At 34.9% G+C, this 20792-nt stretch overlaps 1 protein-coding gene across 1 annotated transcript in view; it reads left to right on the forward strand.

The window, feature by feature from the left end:
• THSD7A (thrombospondin type 1 domain containing 7A) overlaps positions 1-20792 on the forward strand; it is a 319686-nt gene that overhangs the window by 239224 nt on the left and 59670 nt on the right. The window contains exons 10-12 of the mRNA XM_054564186.1: positions 2002-2117; positions 10540-10672; positions 11884-11987. Coding sequence (XP_054420161.1) covers positions 2002-2117; positions 10540-10672; positions 11884-11987 — 353 coding nt within the window. The remainder of the gene's footprint in view (positions 1-2001; positions 2118-10539; positions 10673-11883; positions 11988-20792) is intronic.

Here is a 20792-nt window from a genome sequence, read left to right on the forward strand (position 1 = left end):
TTGTTAGTAATTTTGTTCTCCACAGTTAGCCAAGTATCTTGCTGTGGATATTTCTAAACTAAGACAAAAATTTGAAGGTTGTCAGTGATAGCAGTATAAATTGTACTGACTTACTGAGGGCTAAAATTTGAAGAGCATGTAATTGAATAATGCTCTCCCATGATTTAAGTTATAAAATTGCCTCATTGAAAAACGTGTGCTTCCAATCATAATTACTAATCAATAATTTTATTGTTCCAAAGAATTAACAGGATTATATGTGGAGTTTTGCCATATAATGTTTCCTGGTTAAGTGTGAAGGTTAAATTATAATTCCAGTGATTTATAGTCTCAATTGTAGCAATACTTTTAACTTCTGTGATTCTAAATTTCTTTGTCATCCACTGAGATTGAGTAGTCATAGCAATTAGAAAAACACAAGCTTATTCTTAGCATAAATGAGGGAGATTTATTTCTGTTTGAAATGCTGAATCCAATATATTTGTTTAAATTCACTTCTAAATAAACCCTAGTGTCACAGAATGAGAGAGGAAAACATGTATCCATATAATAGAATAGAACATAATATTTATGTATGAGATATAACATGTAGATAAATGATTATAATATAAAATATATAAAAATGGAGCATCAGCAAAGTGCTATGAAGAAATTATGGGGAAAAGATTAATGATGTTATTTTTTCACTCATATTTTTTTTCCGAAAACCTGATTAACTTACTTGTTAAAACACAATTTATCTTGACCTACAAAAAAGTTGGCTTCTCCCATGGGGAATATTTTTAAATCCCATATTTCACTAATTTCCTAAGTTATTTCATCAAGTTTTGCTGGTTGTTTAGTTTATTTCTTCGGTGTCTTTCAGCCTATTTGTTAATGATTTATATGACCTCAAAAGAGTATTTCTTAGGAATCATAACATTGTTACTTTTAGTTCCGTGAATTATGTTATTACAGTTTGTTTTCCTAATACACATTTTCTTTTAATGTTAGTGCTCATAGCCAACATTTGACTACTAGCAAAAGTAGAGTCAGATTGTATAGATGCAGACAAGGGGAGCAGAGCAGTGTATTTAAAACTTATACATCAGCCCCCTAAAATCATCTGTTAGGACGTGAAAACCTTATACAGTATAAGACATTTCATTGTTTTGTAATTATTTTTCTTTTGTGTTCCAAACAAAGAATATATTTTGCTTTATTTTTTAAATAACAAGTTAGTTGATTTTCCCATAATTTATGCCAAGAACACAGTGTTTTATTTTTCTTTAAATTACTAAAGAATTTTTGTTTTGTTTATGTTTACTCTTTCTATTTCAAAAGTATTATAGCTTATTAAAATGTTTAAAATATTTAAAATTCCATAATTTGAAACTAGGAATGTAATGGAAGAAAAAAGACATTAAATGAAACTAGGACTAAAGCAAAAATTACTTATCATAATGGCCTGTACACTTTCACCATTTTAGTACTTATTTAATATGAAGTATAGCTATAAATACAACTTTGTTTTTGAGCATGCACTGCATACAAAATATACTCTATTATAAATTTGTTATGCATAATTTGTAAAAATAAAATGCAGAATAACTTAAAAATTTATAATAAGCAATAAGCCTATTTAGTTATACAAAGATGTAAAATTGGGTCCTTAAATTGGTAATTTGAATTTACACAAATTTTTTTAAAGTATGTTAGAAAATACAAATTTACTAATGGGAAGATTATTATAAGGGAATAAGGTATAATTATTACATTTGTCCTAGAGATAGCACAATTATTATTATTAAAATTACACATCCTGGTTTGAGAAACTTTCTTGTGGTCCAGTTTAGAAGGATTAAGATGTATGGTTCTTGTCAAAAGCAAAGCTCCTGAAAGTTAAATGGCACAGATTGGTGACTATTTAGCAGTTTGAGCAATGAAAATTCTAACCACAGTCAACTACCTCGTTTCTGGGTTTACTACAGAGGCTTAGTAATTTCCCTGTGCTTCTCCTAGGTGTCCTGAAAGCCTTCGGCCTGAAACAGTGAGGCCCTGTCTGCTTCCCTGTAGAAAGGACTGTATTGTGACCCCATATAGTGACTGGACATCATGCCCTTCCTCATGTAAAGAAGGTATGATCTGCAGAGTTCTAGAAACTATTCCCCTAGAAAACCAGTCACCAGCACCTCCCAGTTGTTCTGACTGAACAGTGTTTGTGAGTCTTACATGGGACTGTGTAATCCTGTTCAATGTGAATGCTATAAAATTTCAGTTTTTTTCTAGAAAATAATATACCTTTAGAATACCAAATGAGTGAATTTTATGCCAAAACTGAATTAAAACTTTATGAAATAAGTCAAAGAGAAAGGATTCTAGATGTTACTATATTAACAATGTTTCCTTTAACATTAATAATAAAGGAATGTATTGTGCAGCCTTATGTATTTCAAAAAGAGTGTCGAGTGACCTTATCAGTATTCATAGCTTCCATAGCTTGCCTATTTCCATGGCAAGAAATAGCCATGGCACCAGATTCACTACAGGTTCGATTACACAACCCCAAGGATCGGAACAAAGAAAAGAAGGCAATGGTCAATTTCTTCCTCTACCAATTCCTAACATGCCACGAGGCATTTACAAGATGAGGATTTTTTTTCTCACTTTTTTTTTCCTTTCTATTATTCACAAAGACTCTCTAATGTCATGATAGATACCTTGATAATTCCTTACCCTCAAGGAGAGGGTTCTTTCTCATTGCTGCTGAGAAAGATATCAACAACCTTCAGGTGACTCATGCACTGAACACATTTTCTCTTTCTGTCACAAATATCATTATCTTCTATTTTTAATTTTACTCTTGCAACAGAGATGATTTTTTCTTAAATTCTTTTTATGCTTTTATTTTATTTTTGATTCTTGACTCTTACTAGAGGCATTCAATTAAGACTCAACTTCTAGTTTAACATTTATTTTAAGTTACCAAAAACTCTTTAAATCTTTAAGATATTATAAGAGATCATACATTTAAAACTGGATTTTTTACAGCATAGTTGTTATTTTATATAGTTAAAACATGATTTCCTTTTTATGCTTTTTCTAGTTTAAGTACCATTGAAATATCAAATAAAATTAAATTACAAAGTAAACAAGAATAGAAAATTTTAATTTGAGAAGTCTTTCAAGCATCTAAAAAAGCTTTTTGGACAAAAGAAGTTGGTATTAACTTTTCAAAAATGCTGATTTCATTAATACTGCTAATAAAACAATGTTATTTTTGCCATTTTTTCCTAGCTTTTTTTCTCTTATCCCCTTATTTTCTTAAAACCTAAATATATGATATCCTTAGCTTTGGTCATATTCAGCAATAGAATTATACTTTCAAATATGTTAATATTTCTATGGTAATTGTTGGTTATTCATCATTACAATGAAAAAGGTTATTTATTACATGAAATTAATATGTTTGGAAATTTTAGTCTCAGTATTTTTATACTTGATGTTTAATGTCAGCATAAGTTCATTTACTAATAATCCTAAAACATGCAGTTACATTTATAACCATATGGTTAATAATCTAACACAAATATAACATTTTTATATGAAGTTTCTGAAAGCAAGGAAAAAAATTTGCCTCTTCCTAATATCAGGTGTTTCCTTGTATTGAGTAAAGTATTTAAAATAAAAGTTCCTTTGTCTAAAGTACTTCAAGTAAATAAAATAAAGTAAAACAAAATATTTTGTTAAATAGACTCTCAGTCATTCATAAAACTCAGGAAATAGGTCAAATTTTCTCATTTCTTTAGGCTTTCATTTGAAAATAATTTGGAATATTGCAATGTATCCAGGAATTAGGAACAGAAAGAACTCTAGGGAAGGGTAAGGGAAACCCATTATAGGAACAACTATTAGGGAAAATTTTGTTGAAAAGAAGGTAGAGGAGACCTTTCTGAAAAACAGAATACATAAGAGAATCCCAAGTAAGGATCAAAGACATCAGGAAAGTCTTAGATGACCACAGGGAAGAGGTTCAAGAAGCGACAACCAGTCTCCTGGAACTTAGAGAATGTTGAGGAAAGTCGAGATGTGAAATTGGAATGAGGAATAGAGGCAGATTATGGAAGACTGAGTTAGATTTACAGAGAGAGGAATGTAATTTTTGGTTTTTGAACATAGAAATAAATAAAGGGTTTCATGGTATAATGAAACGAGTGGACTTTGAACCAGCAAATCTGGTGTAGACACCGACTTTGGCCACTTAGCAGTCAAATGACCTTAGTCAGATATGTAAACCATCCAAGCCTTGGTTATAACACCTGTGACTCATTTTATGATGCAAAAGAGATAATATATAATAATGTTCTCTATGCTTGCTCAACCATGGTCTAGTTTATATATCACATGTTGTCTCATCTATAGTGATTATAAGTTCCTGTAGTAAAGGCATTAGACACTGCATATGGTCAGTATCTAGTAAATGTTTTGATTTGACATACTGAAAGCAGTACTTCTTAGAAGACTAATTACATGTCAGTTTTGGAAAGTATTCAGATAATGAAAAAGAAAAACTAATATAAACTTATGATTAGTATTTATTGAGGATTTTCTGGTAAATTATTTTCAAATGATTCCTGTCATACTCGTATCTATTGAAAACCTTTTTCATTCTTCAAAAATTTTTCAAGTAACCATAATATTCCAGGCACAGTGTTAAATACAAATAAACGAATAAACAAAGAAACCAATATCCCTGCTCTCAGGAAGCTTACATTCTGGTTGTTCAAGACAGTCAAGGCATTTAATGATTAATCTCTCGGTGAGTATAGAGGATCAAGGGAAGGATGCAGGGGATTTGGGGAAGGAGAAGATGTGACATATTTACGAACAGTGCAAAGGTGGTCAAGCTAATAATGTGTGGTAAACTGTGTAGAAAGCAGGGAGTGCCCATTTAGTCATGTCTTTAAAAAGGGACTCCTCCACACAGTCGCCCGTGTTTCTCCAACCATGGTCATCTGCAGCTGCCTGAGTACAGGAAAGTAGAGGAAAATTACTGGTTTTTATTAAGACTGGGACTTTTCCAGGAAAGTAGAAGAAAAGGAGAGAGGAACGGGGATTCAAAGATCTTTTCAAGGGATTACTTCTAATAATAATGGAATATGGAATTGAAGTTGAGTTGGGATGGAACTGAGGTCCTGAAAAGGTCGATAGATACCAAAAAAAGTGATGCAGAAATTGGATTGGCCATTTTAATTAAGTTTGAAGAATTTTAGTAAGATGAGAACGAAAGTAAGTGAACTGAAGGAGAAGTGACCAGAAAGTAAAATGTTTGAAGACGAGAGTGCGCAGGTACTAATGATAATAATGACATCAAGGGATGACCAGAAGAGCTAGTAATTGACATGAGGTGCAGGAAAAGGTCATTGGAGGTGGAAGCACAGTAATTCAGAGTCCAGTGCCTTGGATACAATAACCATTGTAGCTGCCAAACTGCCAAAGAGGTGACAGGGCTAGAGAAAGAGAAAGGATCACAGTGAGGGGCATCCTAAAGACATTAATTAATGTGTCAGTCGACTGTTATAAAGTGGATAGCTAATGGTAAAGTTGATGACAAGTGCTTCAGAAGAGTTGGAGATTTTTAAAGGTAAGGGGAGAAAAAAGACTGGGAAATGGCTCGGTAGAGTCAGCTTCCACTGCAAAGAATGTAAAGGAAACTCTCTAAGAAAAGATAGCAGATGAAAAAAGCACGAGATCCAGAGGGTGCAGTGGTGGAAGGATTAGGGGATGGAAGAGAATGAGAAATTGAAAATCGAGGTATGCACACAGGTAGTGCTATGGGTTCAGGTGATGACGAAAGACACGTGGCATAGAGGGCGCTAGTTTCTCGTGAGTAATGAGCAAGCGAGATCTAATGGGTTTAGTCACCATGGTCTTTTGGGAGCGGGCAGGTAGCTTCTCTAAACTGAAGTGCCTCACGCCATTGTGATAGTCTTCTCCCCTGGTGACCCTGGGGTGGCGGTGGTCAAGAGTACAGGGACGCCAGCTCAGACCTCTTCTGTCCTGGGAGCAGGAGGTGCTCTGCGGGGCGGGGCTGCGTTTGGTCGGGCATGGGCCGTCTCACCCGGGCCAGGAGGTCAGCCCGGCCTGCTCTGTCCATCAGCTCTATGCAGATGGAGTCTCCTCTGACAAAAGGCTTTTACAAACTCTGAATCTAGGCACACAGACTTAGGAAGAATAACTGTAATTGTGTATTGAGGAAATAAAGACAGACTAGGGGGTAGGAGAGGGGCTGCTGTTGGACAACAGTGCCAAGACGCTTTGTGCACCTGCAGAAGCCTTTTCTGTTTTGCCCGTAAACTGCTGTAACTGAGAACAAGGATACAATGATGTTATAGAAAACTAGCCTTTTGTTGTAAGGAAAATAAAGCGATGATATGTGGTTCGTTTTTTATTATATGGTATGAAATGGGAATGGCCAAATTTTATTGGAATTACACTGACTTTCACACACAATTAAAAAATGCAAAACAAAGTGGAATGTTCAGGGATAGATAACAGCCACAGAAAATTAATTCAAGGATAGGGTTGTTGTTTTTTTTTATTTAATTTTGCTGGCAAAGTCTAAAGTTTATGAGTTTTGAATTAATGAAAGTGTGGAGTTAAATTCCTTTTAAAAATCAATTTAAAGAGGTAAAATTATGCTTTAGTATTGCCGAAAATGGAACACAATAGCTTAACATTCCAGCAGGAACAAAAAGAGTTATTTGAAATGTTATTCAGCCCTTTCTCAAGATACATCTTGAAAAATCAATGCCAATAAAGATCAGTATTGAGTAGAGAGTAGTTTAATCCTTAAACCAGTGCACTGGTTAACTTCTTTCAAATTTTCATAAATTTTACAAAGGGTGTTTCTGAAAAAGGGGAAACATGCATACATATATATTATTTGTAACTGACTTTAAATAATCAATACTTTTGATCAAATAATGCATTTAGCTGCTTAAATTCTGTTCCCTCCTTTTTTCAACTACATTTATTGACGAGAGCTAGGAAGAATATTGCAGAGGTGTCTATTCTACCTTGATACCCTTAAGCAGTATGAGCCAAGAACTACCCCAAAGATATGAAAAATACCTTTACATTTGGCTTCTTGTATAAAGCATTTCTAATCTCCTATCACTATTAGGCTCCTCCAGTATGCTAGTCCTTCCACATCCAGCCCAACAAATCTTAGTTTTGCCTGCCCTTTAAATTCTTCCACCAAGTAACTTCTCTAGTGAAATTTATGTCTTAAGATATCTGAAAATTGCTATAACTGTGAGAGATTACATACCATCTGAATCTGTGTTCTCCATTATGGCATAATGGTTTTCTGAATGTATAATCCCTTTATTTTCTGTTCTTATCCTAGATAGGTATTTTCAAGTATAAACACTACAGCAATATTCCTTTATTTTTCTGATGCTCATTATTTCCAATGGACAAAATGATACCTTATTTTCTATAAATCCTCAATGCACAGGCTTAGTCTCCATATTTTTACTACTGTAAAGAAACAGATGAAAAGAAATAGAAGGCATTAATCCAGCTGAGAAGAAATGAAATAAATATGTCTGCCCATTCAGGAAATATTTATTAAGTCCCTGCTATGTGTGACTATTTTTCTAGGTGTTAACACACAAAGATAACTGGAACCTATATTTGTATATTAACCACACATAATAAATTGGATGTAAGTAAGGGCAGGAAATTATGAAGGTTGTGAAATTCTAGTTTGCCAGCTCAAATTGTTAGTGAGGAACCTTCCACTTTTCTTGTTTAATGTGTACCATAGCTTTCCCCTTGTCTGCACTTTGATCTGAGAGCTCTGTCACCTAGGAGAGCTCACCAGTGCTGTTTCGTTGAGTGTATAAGTAATTTCTTAACTGAGATCTGAGAAAAAGCAAACCTCTTAGTGAGTAGAAACATGATGTCATGGCACTTCCAGTGTAACCCCATTGAAATTCCTCTCCATGTGTTACGGGTTTAGAATGTTTTACCTGTATTAGGTTACAATCTCCGTCCTGTGGGCTACACAAAGTTAAAAAGTATTTGAAATTTTAATAAGAATAAATGGAATGCCAAATTATGGAAATGCAAAAGAATTATAATAGTCTTATATATCAAGTACAAATTTGCAGAGGTTGTGATGAGAAGTCACTAGAATGTTTCAGGGTTGTACATTAGGTGATATTTTTGCTTTCAAGTCACTAAACAAAGTAGAAATGAAACACTAACATTTGATTGCTGCCTCCCAAACCTGAATCACCCTGCCTATGTATCAGGTGTCATCCAGATAGTTAATGAACTGAAGCTTCAGTCTGTAAGTTACCACTGATGCTGAACTCACAGTCAACTACAACCTCTGGATCTCTTCTTCCCACCTCCATGTCTATTGTCCATCCATAGGTTGAGAAGGGTTGGACTATTATTGACCCCTGGGATAGAAGGATCCTTCCTTCGTTCCTTCCTTCCTTCCTTCGTTCCTTCCTTCTTTCCTTCCTTCCTTCCCCAAGGCTAAAGAAATATAAGAATGGTCACTTAGTATATCTACCTGTTTAAAAAGTTTAATGACAGATCATAAACAAAAGAAAAAGAATATAAATGTAAAAGGATGATGGAGTCAAGGAGTAAATGGGGGAAGAAGAGAAAAACTATACTATAAAATCAGAGTTAAGCTAAGCTCCTGCAATTGAAAAGAAAATTAGCTCCGAGAGTCTGGAGAACAAAGCAAAAAATAGAAACACAGTGATTTCTTAACTGATTGTCAGAGGAAACAAAATTTTTCCTAGCTCTAAATTATTAGAGGAATTTATCAGCTGGGCCTTAAAATAGGAGTCTTTGAACAACAAAATGGATGAAGACTGCATTAGCAATTTTATTAGAAGTCCTATTGGCATTTCTTAGGTCTTTCCTAGAGCATGTCAGAGTTGGAGCTAGCATTCAAACTACCACTAAAAAAGTTGATGACAATATTTTCAAATACTTAGTTCTCTGCCACTTACTAACTCCAGTCCCTAATTCCCCACTCCATTACCTGTAGTATACCAATTATTCACTAAAATAGTTAATACAGTCATTAATAGCACAGGTTTCCCCCACAATGGGAATTATCCTAGAAAGTTACATGTGAACCCTACCTAGAATCTGAAATTGGGACAAGACATACAAGGTCGTCTATTCTAGTAGATTTTAAACCTGGGTGTTCATCGCAATTCCCTGGTAAGCACTGTAAACATCAGATTTCCAAACAGCTCCCCAAAATTCTGATTTAGTAGTTCAGGGTATAGGCCAATATATGTTTTTGTTTTTGCCTTTTTAAAGGAATTATCCTATGTTCCTATGTAGTCAAGCATTTAGAAATCACTAATCTGATCCGTTCTCCCATCCAACACAGGAATTTTCAACCCACATTTCTGGAAGCTGGTTGCTCAGACCATGTTGAGAGATTCCTTAACTTCATGAGAACGGATGTTTGATTATTGGAAAGTTCTAATTGTCAAATCATATTTTTCTACTAACATAATCACTTTAATAATGTTTCAGTTAATTTCTGGTTAAGTTTTCATTGTTTGGGACTCGTAACCCTTCTAAATTTCTCTGTTCCTATAGTTTTCCATATTAAATATTTAATGACCTTGCCAAAAAATGTAAATGCAACATGGAAATTCCATTAAAATAATTCTTTAGAGACTTATTTTGTATATAAAATTGTACCATGCAGTGTAAGTTGGAAATATCTTTTATTAAAGTTGGCAAGTCTTGTACATTATCTGTTTCTAATACTAAAAACTTTTGCAAATCTCTATATCAATAATACTGTCCAGCTGATATCTTCATTGTAGATAAATCTCATTTTCTTTGTTTTTTAACATTATTTGGAATAATTTGGAGTAATTACTACTATTCCAAATGTTTCTCTAAAAATTCTGCCTCTATGAAAAGACTTTCACTTCACTACTTATAGCCCTGATCCTTAGAATGAGACCTGAATTGAAGATCTCAGACTGTTTAACATGAGTAATAAATGACTAGAATAATTTATGAGTTATGCATTTCAAATTAAGTGAATAACAAAGAGATAAAATTTCACATTAAAACATGGAGTATATTCTCCTAAGAAGGATTCATTAGATGTGTATGAGTCCCATGTGGTAAGCAGGGCTATGTGAAATGGCATGAAAATAAACTTAAGGTAGAGGAAAATAAATTAATTAGAACTGTCATATTTCTCAAGGGGAACGAAATATACAAAAGAGCAATTACTTTGCAACTGTGCATTAGGAAGGCTAGTTAACTATGGAATTGTTTTCTTTATTCTTTGCATTTTAAAATATAAATTGATTGTATTTTCAATATAAGTGGTCTTTGGGAGAATTTAGGAAATGATTAAACTAGATAAGGCCTTTCATTCTGGGATGTCAAATCACGTGTAGCTAGAGGCTATGTAATTTCTTCACACAAGCTGGCCTTTGGAGAGTCTTTTATCAGTGCAGAGGTTAAAAAGCTGCCTCATTCTAGGGGATTCCGGAATCAAAAAGCAGTCTCGGCACCGGGTCATCATTCAGCTTCCGGCCAACGGGGGCAGGGACTGCTTGGATCCTCTCTATGAAGAAAAGGCCTGCGAGGCCCCACAGATGTGCCAAAGCTTCAGGTAAGAGAGTTAAAGAAAAAGCAGGTGGCCGATGCACTGAGCAAAATACTTCAAGTGCAACCCCGTCCTGCAGGCTCAGTGCAGTTTGGGATGTTTTTGGCTGTATGTGTGATCTCTTGCCTTATTAAAAGAGCTGCTCTTTTACTGAAATTATCTCCAGAGAGACAATTGTATGTAAATTTCCACACTGTATTATTAGCTCCAGAAGTTAGGCAGACTTTCTTATGTTGATATAAACTACAAGAAATGCAGAAAAGTTGTTAATAATTATGAAACATATCTTTTAGAAAGCAATTCTTTTTCCTTAGAGAACTAACCTAAACCTTCCTCCCTCGGCTCCAAAGAGCTCCTGTTCCCCCTGAAGGTTGGCATTCCAGCTCACGAAATGCATCTTATCTCAATGATGCCAATAAGAGGTTTGCTCTTTTCATTTTGGACCATCTCAAAGAAAATTAAGGTTATTCAAGCTATCTATTACCATCTTGATAAATGTTAGAGAAGTTTTTCTTCGGAGCTATTAAAAGTAATTTCCTGATTAAAACTTGATGTGGTACATAATTGCAGTTCTGACAACAAATGAAATATTATGGCATCGACTGATGGAATGTGTGATCACAAAATAGCAATTTAAGGTGAAATTGATGGCAGATTTGCCATCTTAATTTATCTGTATTCAATTCTGAGATGACAAATAGTATAATTGTATGTTTACACTATGATGACAGAACTATTAGACCAAATGTACTTATTTGATGGATTTGTTTTTGTAAAGTGTATTATAGTTGTAGTTTCTGAGTTACCACTACAATGCTAACCAAAAGAGCACGATACAAAAGGCTCAGGACATGAATGTATGTATATATATAACTTGAATAGAAAGTACACATACCTTAACTGAACAAAATGCATCACTTCTGGTACCATTTGGTACATCCACTGGTGGTCCTAATCATTAAAAAGGCTAAATGCTCTCTGTAGAGTAATTCTGATAGAACTTGACTATGATGGCCTTTGTTTCCACTCCCATAGAAAGTACTTTTATGCTTAATGCTTTTTATAATGTTTTGGAGATCTAAATTAAATTTAAATAGGACTGAGAATAGTCAAATTTCTGTCTGCAGTGGTCAAAGTCATGTTTCCATGTCACCAAATCTCTGATTTGCCTGGGATTTTTGCTTCTTCTCCATGAGATTTCTTTGCTTTTCTTGTAGGTGGAAGACGCACAAATGGCGCAGGTGCCAATTAGTCCCCTGGAGCGTGCAACAGGGTAGCCATGGGGCACAGGAAGGCTGTGGGCCGGGACGACAGGCAAGAGGTGAGAGGCTTCGTTCCACAGTTGATTTGCTTTTCATTTTTTCAACATCTCTAACTTAACCACCAGCTCGACGAGTTTGTCATGGTGATGCCATGTTTAGCCTGTGCAGCAGAGTGGATATGAATCTGCTGACCACTCATTCTACCTAACACCAGAACGTGGAAACTTGTTCTTTTTAAATTGTGTCCTTTGCTCTTTGACATTAACCCATAATTTCTCCGGTTGAATTTTTCCCTCATTGATATCTAGAAGATAATCAGACCAAGCTCTTAAGAGTGTTATAGATTGTACACTGCAGTCTGTGGTTGTTATTAGCTTTTGGATCATGGTATTCCATAACACTTTTGCTTGCCACCTTAACAATCAGTATGATCCTTACATCCTTGTCCATCTGCAGTATATATGTGTATGCAAATAGTGTAATATAATTGGTTAACTTTCTCAGAAATTCTCAGCAATGACATCCCCAACGTTGCCATGACTATCCCTGATTCGGTTCATGTGCAATACTGATTTTTACATGCAGATTTATGAACTCAAAACCTCTCATGTGTGGACTGCAATCTGTCTGCACTGCTAGATAATGGAGAATCCTGCAGAAATGAATGATGGAAATATTTCCAACTTGCAATATTATTTACTGAGTATTATGAATAATATTTGCATTTGAAGCTTTGGAACATGATATTTATACATGTATCAAATTCAGTCTTTAGAGAATACATGATTGTTTTTACTTATATTGACTTTTAGCATGTAGTCCCTACGTATATACCTACAAGGTAGCTGAATATACAATTGAAAACACAACCATCACCTCTCTTCGATTCATGAAAACATATTTGGCTCCCTCATTTGTAGTTATATATTTGATGATGATGTACAAGTGTGAACATACAAAATAGAATTTCAGCTTTTGCTGCTGTGACCTGGACCCCTCTTTTCTTTACAATGAGAAGATTACTGTCCTAATTTGAGAAAAAGAGCTAGTTTTTTTGTAAAACTTTTCTGTTTTTATGATCATCCTTTTAGAAGCCTTTATTTGAAACATAAAATTTAGTTTGCAAATAACATTAACCACCTAGTGATTTTTAGGATTTTATTTCATATACTTAATTTTCATTATGTGTCCTCCACCATCAGCATTAGCTAAAAAATACCCATTTCCTTTTACGGTTATAGAGACTTAGGTACATATTTAGAATTCAAAGTCATTCTCCCCATTTCAGACCATTAATCGAGAAGTTGAGCAATACATGATCTTCTTGTCTTGACCTACTAAGTCCTCCTTGAGGCAAGCAGACATTTGTGTGCAATTTGGGTGCTACATGGAGTTTATAATGAAAACAGGTATGAGTTTGGGAATCAGGAAACTAAAACAAGTTTTAGTCCTGTTTTTTCACTAATGCAGTGTGAGTCCTATTCATTACTTCACCTTTCTGGGCCTCAGTTTATTTAGATGAAAAAAAGGATAAGAGGGTTGGACCAAATGATCTTTTAGGATTATTCCAATTTTCATGTTCTACAACCTAGACACAGAAAATACCCAGGGACCCAAGTCTGAAATAAAATTAGGTAAAACAGATGAAAGCCATATTTGTACAGACTACCACTGGGGGAAAATCCGAGATGGTGGAAATAGCAAAGGTGTGAAAAGAGCTTCAGTTCCAAACTCTTTTACTTAACAATGGCAGAATCTTGGGTTGTTTATTTCCTCCCTCTGAGGCTAAGAATATAATGCTTCTCACAGTGCGTTGCACATTTTAAGTCTTCATTAAATATTAAATCCTTCCCCTTTCCTGTTAGATCATGGCCCCAATGAATGTGCGTGTAGGTCATAGTAGGCCTAAAAGCAACAATAGTAACATGGGCCTTTTGTAATTTTGACACAAAGTCTGTATGAACACTGCTTTTTCTGTGATTACTGGTAATCCTTTCATTTCCGAATCTGAAGACTTCCATTCATTCCTCATCCTGGGTCACTACATTGCAGTATCTCCTACCGTGACCCACTCTCACAGGGAAAAGGGGTCCTTGGCTTCCTTCATGGCACCATTTCCTGCCTTTCTGATTGTTTTAGTCTTGGTTTCCTAGTACTGGTTCCTCTTCCTCTGCCTGTACTTCAATAATGATTTCTGATATTGGAATCTTGTCAGACAACTGACTCTGTTTTGGCACTCTTTTCTATTTCCGGGCTATCTGAAAAGAGAAAGTCACTTCTGCATAAATATATCAAGAAGAAACCTCTTAAATTCCATATGAAGATCATTTTTGTTGCCTTGGTAAATTAAAGATTTTTTTTCCCCTTAGTGCTTATATTTCTACAGAACTGTGAAATGCAGAGAATCAAGAGTGTAGAAATAAATTGAGCTAATTGTCAAAAGGCAACATTTTCTTCCCTTGGTCGCCATGGCTGCGTTCAGAACTCTGCATGACGGACCTGTCAGATTCTTGCTATTTTCATCTTCGTTTTATCCAGTCAGAGACTTAAAAAGTGCCAACTTGTGCTGCTTTTTAATGATTAAAATAATTATCTAGTGAGGATTAGCATCAGTCAGCAAGGACTCCAGAGAAGCTGCCCCCTGTCTTCCCTAATACGTCCACTTTTCTAATTCCAGTCACTCATTCAAATATGATTACATTCAGAAGACTGTGTGGAAAAAGCCATGAGTGGCAGGAAAGAGTGAAGAGGTTCAAGCCAAGGAGCTTACATTTGTTGGGAAAATGGCGTCACTGGTAACATTATCCAACATTTAAGGGTTCAAGGCTGGAAATGACCCATTGCAAAAACAATAATTTGAAGCTAAAGAGCTTAAGACCTAACAGATGAGCTGGGATGTGCCTTGTATAATAATATTAGAATTAGTGGAAAAGAAAAAAGAATACAGAGTAAGAGCAATTCTGTAAGCTAAGCATTTGAGGTAGGAAAACTAAAAACATTAAATGTGTTCACAGAAAAGTGGGTATATTGAACAGTGTAGCTCTGAAGACGTGAGCTGGAACCTGGGGTGATTTCATAGAAGACTATAAATGTCAGGATCAGTATTTTAGGCCTTGTTCAATAAATAGTAGGAGTAAGGACCTGATGAAAGCAGTAGTTTATCTGTCAGCATGTACAGAATAAATTAGGATGATAAGACACATGGGACTGGATGCCAGCTAGTTCACTATTACAGCAATTCAGGGATTTAGTAATAGGGACTCATGAACCACAGTAGTGGGAATGGGCAAAAATAAGTGGATTTTCAACATACTATAGAGGAAAATAATTTTAGGACTTAGTGGCAGGCAATAGTAGCAGAAACAGAAATAAACAAGTCAAAGATGATGACATGATTCTTTAACTCCAATATTTTTAGCTTGAGAATAGTTACAATATTGGAGTAAATTCTTGGGTCTGTAAGTAGAACTAATTTTATGAAGTATATTTTGTATATTATGCATTAGAGGTGACAGCAGGGAAGCCGATTAAAAATATCCAAGTATGCATTTGAAATGCAGCTATAGACATAGCTTAGGACAGAAGATAGTAATTTGGGTAAAATTACCAGAAAGAGTTTTGAAGAAGCCACAGAAGAACCTAAGGGCTCTAAAATACATTGCATGCAGAGGGAAAAGTGGTTATTGTATTTTACCTTTAATAGATTTTTTTATATAACCTGTTTGTGTTTGTACACTCTCTAAGGACTTTTTTACCTAAAGAACTTAAGTAGCATTAACTTTAAATTGCTGTTCCCTTCTTGTGTCAGAAAAGACACCATTCGAACTAAAATATGAGCGCTAACTTTACCATTCTATGATTCTAAAGGTAGACATTTCAATCCCATGGATTTTATGAAACTATTGATCCAGACCAGCGATCAGTAAACAATGGCCTGTGCAGCAAATCCAACCCACAGTCTGTTTTTTTAATTATTACAGTTTTATTGGAACATAGCCTTAACCATTTCCTTGCCTGTTGCTGATGGCTGCTTTCATGATACAAGGCAACGCTGAGCACAGTCAGCCCTTCATATCCACATGTTCCACATCTGCAGATTCAACCAACCACAGATGGAAAAAATTTTTAAATGCTACATTTTTGCTGATGTGTACTATGTGGTTAGACCTACAATGGCTGTACTGAACATGTACATACTTTTTTTTCTTGTCATATTCCCTAAACCATACAGCATAACAACTATTTACATAGCATTTACATTATACTATAAGTAATGTAGAGATGATTTAAAGTACATGGGAGGAAGTGCTTAAGTTCTATGCAAATACTATGCCATTTTATATTAAGGGACTTGAGTCCTGGAATCAATTCCCATGGCTACAGAGAGATTACTGGAGCTGTCACAGAAACTGTACATACCCCAAAATCAAAAATATTTTCTATCTGGCCCTTTACAGAAAATGTATACTGACCCCTGCTCTAAATTCTAAAATCATATAATCCATGATATAGTCACAGCTTCTAATAGTACTGAATAGTCATTACCCAATAGGATTTGAAAATTCCTAAGGTTTATCTGGTCACTAGGGGAAAAGTTTTCCAATTCAATTCATCTGCAAAGGGACTGTTTTAGAGTTATGAGAGTAGAGGACTTTTAAGGCAGTCAGAGTGGTTAAAATATATGCTTCTAGGATGAAATTGCTGCATTCTTTGGGGAATTTAGGAATAAAATTTTGACTCTAAAGAAGTCAGTAGTAACAAAAAAGTTAAAAAGACTTAAAGGTGAAACCAGATAATACATAAGATGCGGAAGACAAGAGAGAATGTCCTCATAATTCTCCTGTCTGGAAGACAATAAATCATACCTAAGAACTGGATATCAAGAGTTAATTTTCTAACTATGCATAGAGAAGAAAGAATGTGTGTGTCTCATAATATGCACCACTCAGCAGAACACTTATAAAGTCACCTGTTGTGATTCAGTTTTTCTCAAATGACTTGAACCTTCCATAATATTAGAAAATATTACACAAAAGTCTCTTTTACCAGTGTATTAGGCAACCATCCTAAGTCTTCCCTTATCCAGTCACCTGCACCTATTTTTTACCACCTATTAACAATTTAGTGGCCACTATAGTCAGACTCTTATTTTTACTATCAATACTTTTAATAGCATAATTATTCCAATGGTAGGAACTATCTGTGGCGACATACCTCAAAGGCTTGGAAAGCAGGTATGTTCCCAGAGTTGAATGAGTAACCAACTGCTTACCATCTCAGTACTAACACTCACTGTAAAGCAAATTAGTGAGACTCTGCCTTACCCTGAAATAAGCTAGAATAACACAGGCATAAGAATACAGGAAGATTCTACTCCAAGTAAATACTGTCTTCACCAAGTTCACATTCTATAGATTTCAAAACTGTAGGAAAATACTTTCTGAACTATTACATTAGCACACAAAGTACTTTAAAAGAAAATCAGTATACTCCTGAAAATGTGAAAAGTATGTAAGAATTTATGTGTGTATTTATGACCAAATTCCTTTACATTTGTAAGGAAAAGTGGAATAGTAATGAAGCAAAATTTTGTATGCAAGCATCACCGGTGATTTTTGCCCAGTTTTCTAAATTGGATTGGCTATTCAGTTACAAACAGGATATTTTCCTTAAATTCATCAAGTGTTTCTATAAAAACATTAGAAATCTTTTCTAAAATAAATGCTCAAAACTTGGTGTTAATAGTTGTATTAGTCTACTTGGACTGCTATAACAAAATATTATAGACTGGGTGACTTAAACAATAGAAATTTGTTTCTCACAGGTCTGGAGACTGTAAAGTCCAAGATCAAGGTGCTGGCTAATTTGGCTCCGGGTTAGATCTCTCTTCCTGGCTTGCTCTGCCCTCCCATGGTGAAAAGAAAGAGAGCAAGCTCTCTCTGGTCTCTTGTTCTAGGGGCATAATCACATCCTGGAGGTCCCGCCCTCATGACCAAATGACCTCATCTAAATGTAACTACCTCCCAAAGACCACATCTCCAAATATATCAATATGTATCTCCAATATATCATATTGGAGGGTAGGGCCTCAGCATATGAATTTTGGGGGACAAATTCAGTCCATAACAATAATGAAGGATCAGTATTTGTAAATAAAATTCCTACCTCAATGTACAGAACTGTAAGTTTATTACTATTACACTTTCTCAGAAAGCTGTAAAAACAGGATGAGACCTGTTCTTTCTTAAGCCAATTCAAATTTCATGAATACCATTCAGTACAATTTATTATTTTATAAAACAAATATTTATTGAAAACATACCACATATTTCACGTTGCCTATATGGTACTAAGCCTAGCCTATTGAGAAAATAAAAGTATGTAACAAATGGTTTCCATTTATTTTTTATGATAGGAAATATACTGTAGATATTCATGATTCAGATGGCTCAAGAAAGATGGCAGCAAGTAAAACCTGTGTGTTCGGGGAACAGTACATTGACCGGTTTGCGTAGAGTTTCTGTCAGTGAGTTGGCGACAAGAGCCGCACTCTGGAGGATTTGAATACCAGAAGAGGAGGAGGAGAAACAGGAGGGGGACTTTTTCAATAGGAAAACAGAAGTAGCGAAAAATCTTAACAAAGCTTTGGATATGGACAATGGGGTATTCCAGGAAATTTTATCTAATGGTACAAGAACCAAAAAGAAAGAGGAGAGATGTCTTTTAAGGAAGGAATTGACAGACTTTGGCTATTGTGGTTCAGTGGACTGGGCATCATCCCACAAACCAAAACATTGCTGTTTTGATTCCCAGTCAGGGTACATGCCTGGGTTTTAGGCCAGGCCCCCACGTGGGGGCATGCAAGAGACAACCAATAATTGTTTCTCACTCTTTCTTCCTCTCTTCCTCTCTCTCTAAAAATAAATACATAAAATCTTTTAAAAAGTAAAGAAGAAATTGACAGGATTTAGCCATTTTAAAACTTAAATCATTCTTAAATATTATACAGAAATTTTAAAGGGCCTTTGACATAGGCATCTTTCCTATAGTAGTGTCAGTTTAAAAAATGCAAATAACATGAAACTGTGCCCACATTTTACTTAGTTTTTAAGTGAATAAGACAGCTTATATTTGCTTCATATTATTTGAATCACTGTATAGAACTGTAATCTCTACTGTCTTTTTTATTTCCTCACATTTCTATAGTTTGGATGGCGTTTAGAAGGCTAAATTATGGGCCAATCAGTGGCTGTCATTGAAACCAACACTTAAAAATTGTAGCTAGAGTTACTATTATATTTACACTAAAAATAAAATACATGGCTCATAATAATGACAATTTACTTATTTTTTTCTTTGTGACTTCCCTAAAGGACAATATCAATCACTACTTTATATCAATCACATACTTAAAAATGTATGTATATTTTTCCAGTGTTTATCACTTAGTGATATATTTATAATCACAACTGTGATACAAAAATATTGCAGATTAGTTGCTGAGATTTCATACAGATAACTTCGAGTTTGCTCTTGCTGAATCTCCATGCTGTCTTCATGCCATCTCCTAAGAAGTATCCTTTTTATAAATAAGATGAAACTAGAACTGATAATCGCCAGGTCAGCCCTGACTGTCCTAATCCCCAACCCCTCCGTGTTCTTCCTGCCGGTGAATGTCCATTATAATGTTGACCTGTCACTGAAACCTGGCATCAGCTTCTTTATGTGAAGTCAGCACGATGCAGATGTATCCCTGAATCTAGACCACAAAGAAAGAAAGAAAAGAACTTTAATAATCTGCCTCACATGACAGGGACCCTTCTGCCCTATGTCACTAATTGATTAATAAGGTTCTTAAAGGAAAGTACAGAAATAAAAGGTTTTTAATTCTCCCTCTACCAATATTAAATCTAAATAAGTTCATAGAATATGAGTTATAAATATTTAACTATAATTTATTCTGTTATTTTTTTGTGATCAAATATGATTAAATCTCATGCTTCAATTAAGTGGCTTAAACTATATTGATACCCTGGTCAGTACTCTTTTGCTTAAACTCTGGTCCACTTTGTTCTTTTCAAATGATTACATTTTAGAGGCAGTATGGAAATTATGCCCAGAATATATGGCCAATTTATCTTAGTAATTGATATTAATCTGTTAATGTTTAGAGATTGTTATACAATAGGAAGGAAAAGAACAGATGTGGAAAATGAACTAGGTAGAAAGAAACAAAAGAGCTTGTTTTAAAGAACAGACATATTTTTAAAACCACATTTTGGCTAACCTATTTATTAGTTACCACCCAATTATTTTTACATGCTTCATTTACATAAACTATCATTTTAAACTTCTAATTCTTCTATTATTAAATTATTTCCTTTACTTTTCTATGAATACCAGCATCCTAGTTGATTTGGGGATTTGGGTTTTGTTTCTGTCTCTACTGAGAGCCGTCATAAAATGATTATTAGCCTTTCCTAATTTTTAAGTGGCTCATAAAATCAGCTTGACACTGTAATGTGTCTGTGATGGTCCCTCAATGCTCCACGTGTTGTTCCGCAGTTAGTGAACCTCCCCAGATCCCAGCGGGGGGACCTAGCTGAGCCACTCCGCTGGGAGCTGATTATTATTTCCTAGTAACTCCTCATGCAAGGACTTTCACATATATTTTGAGCATCAATGAATCTGGGAATCATTGGTAACTATTTAGGATAATTTTCTTTAGGTACATTTTTTCCCTTTCTGCCAAAGTTACAGTCACAACTTGTAATTAGGAAGTGTAATTTGGCAAACTTGTCAGAGAAAATCTCTTTTCCACGGAGAAACAGGAAGATCATTATATCCACGTAGTAAACAAGCAG

The sequence above is a fragment of the Pteronotus mesoamericanus genome, unplaced genomic scaffold, assembly GCF_021234165.1.
Source record: "Pteronotus mesoamericanus isolate MK-2021 breed Mesoamerican mustached bat unplaced genomic scaffold, CSHL_Meso_final scaffold_85, whole genome shotgun sequence".
NCBI classification, from domain to species: Eukaryota; Metazoa; Chordata; class Mammalia; order Chiroptera; family Mormoopidae; genus Pteronotus; species Pteronotus mesoamericanus.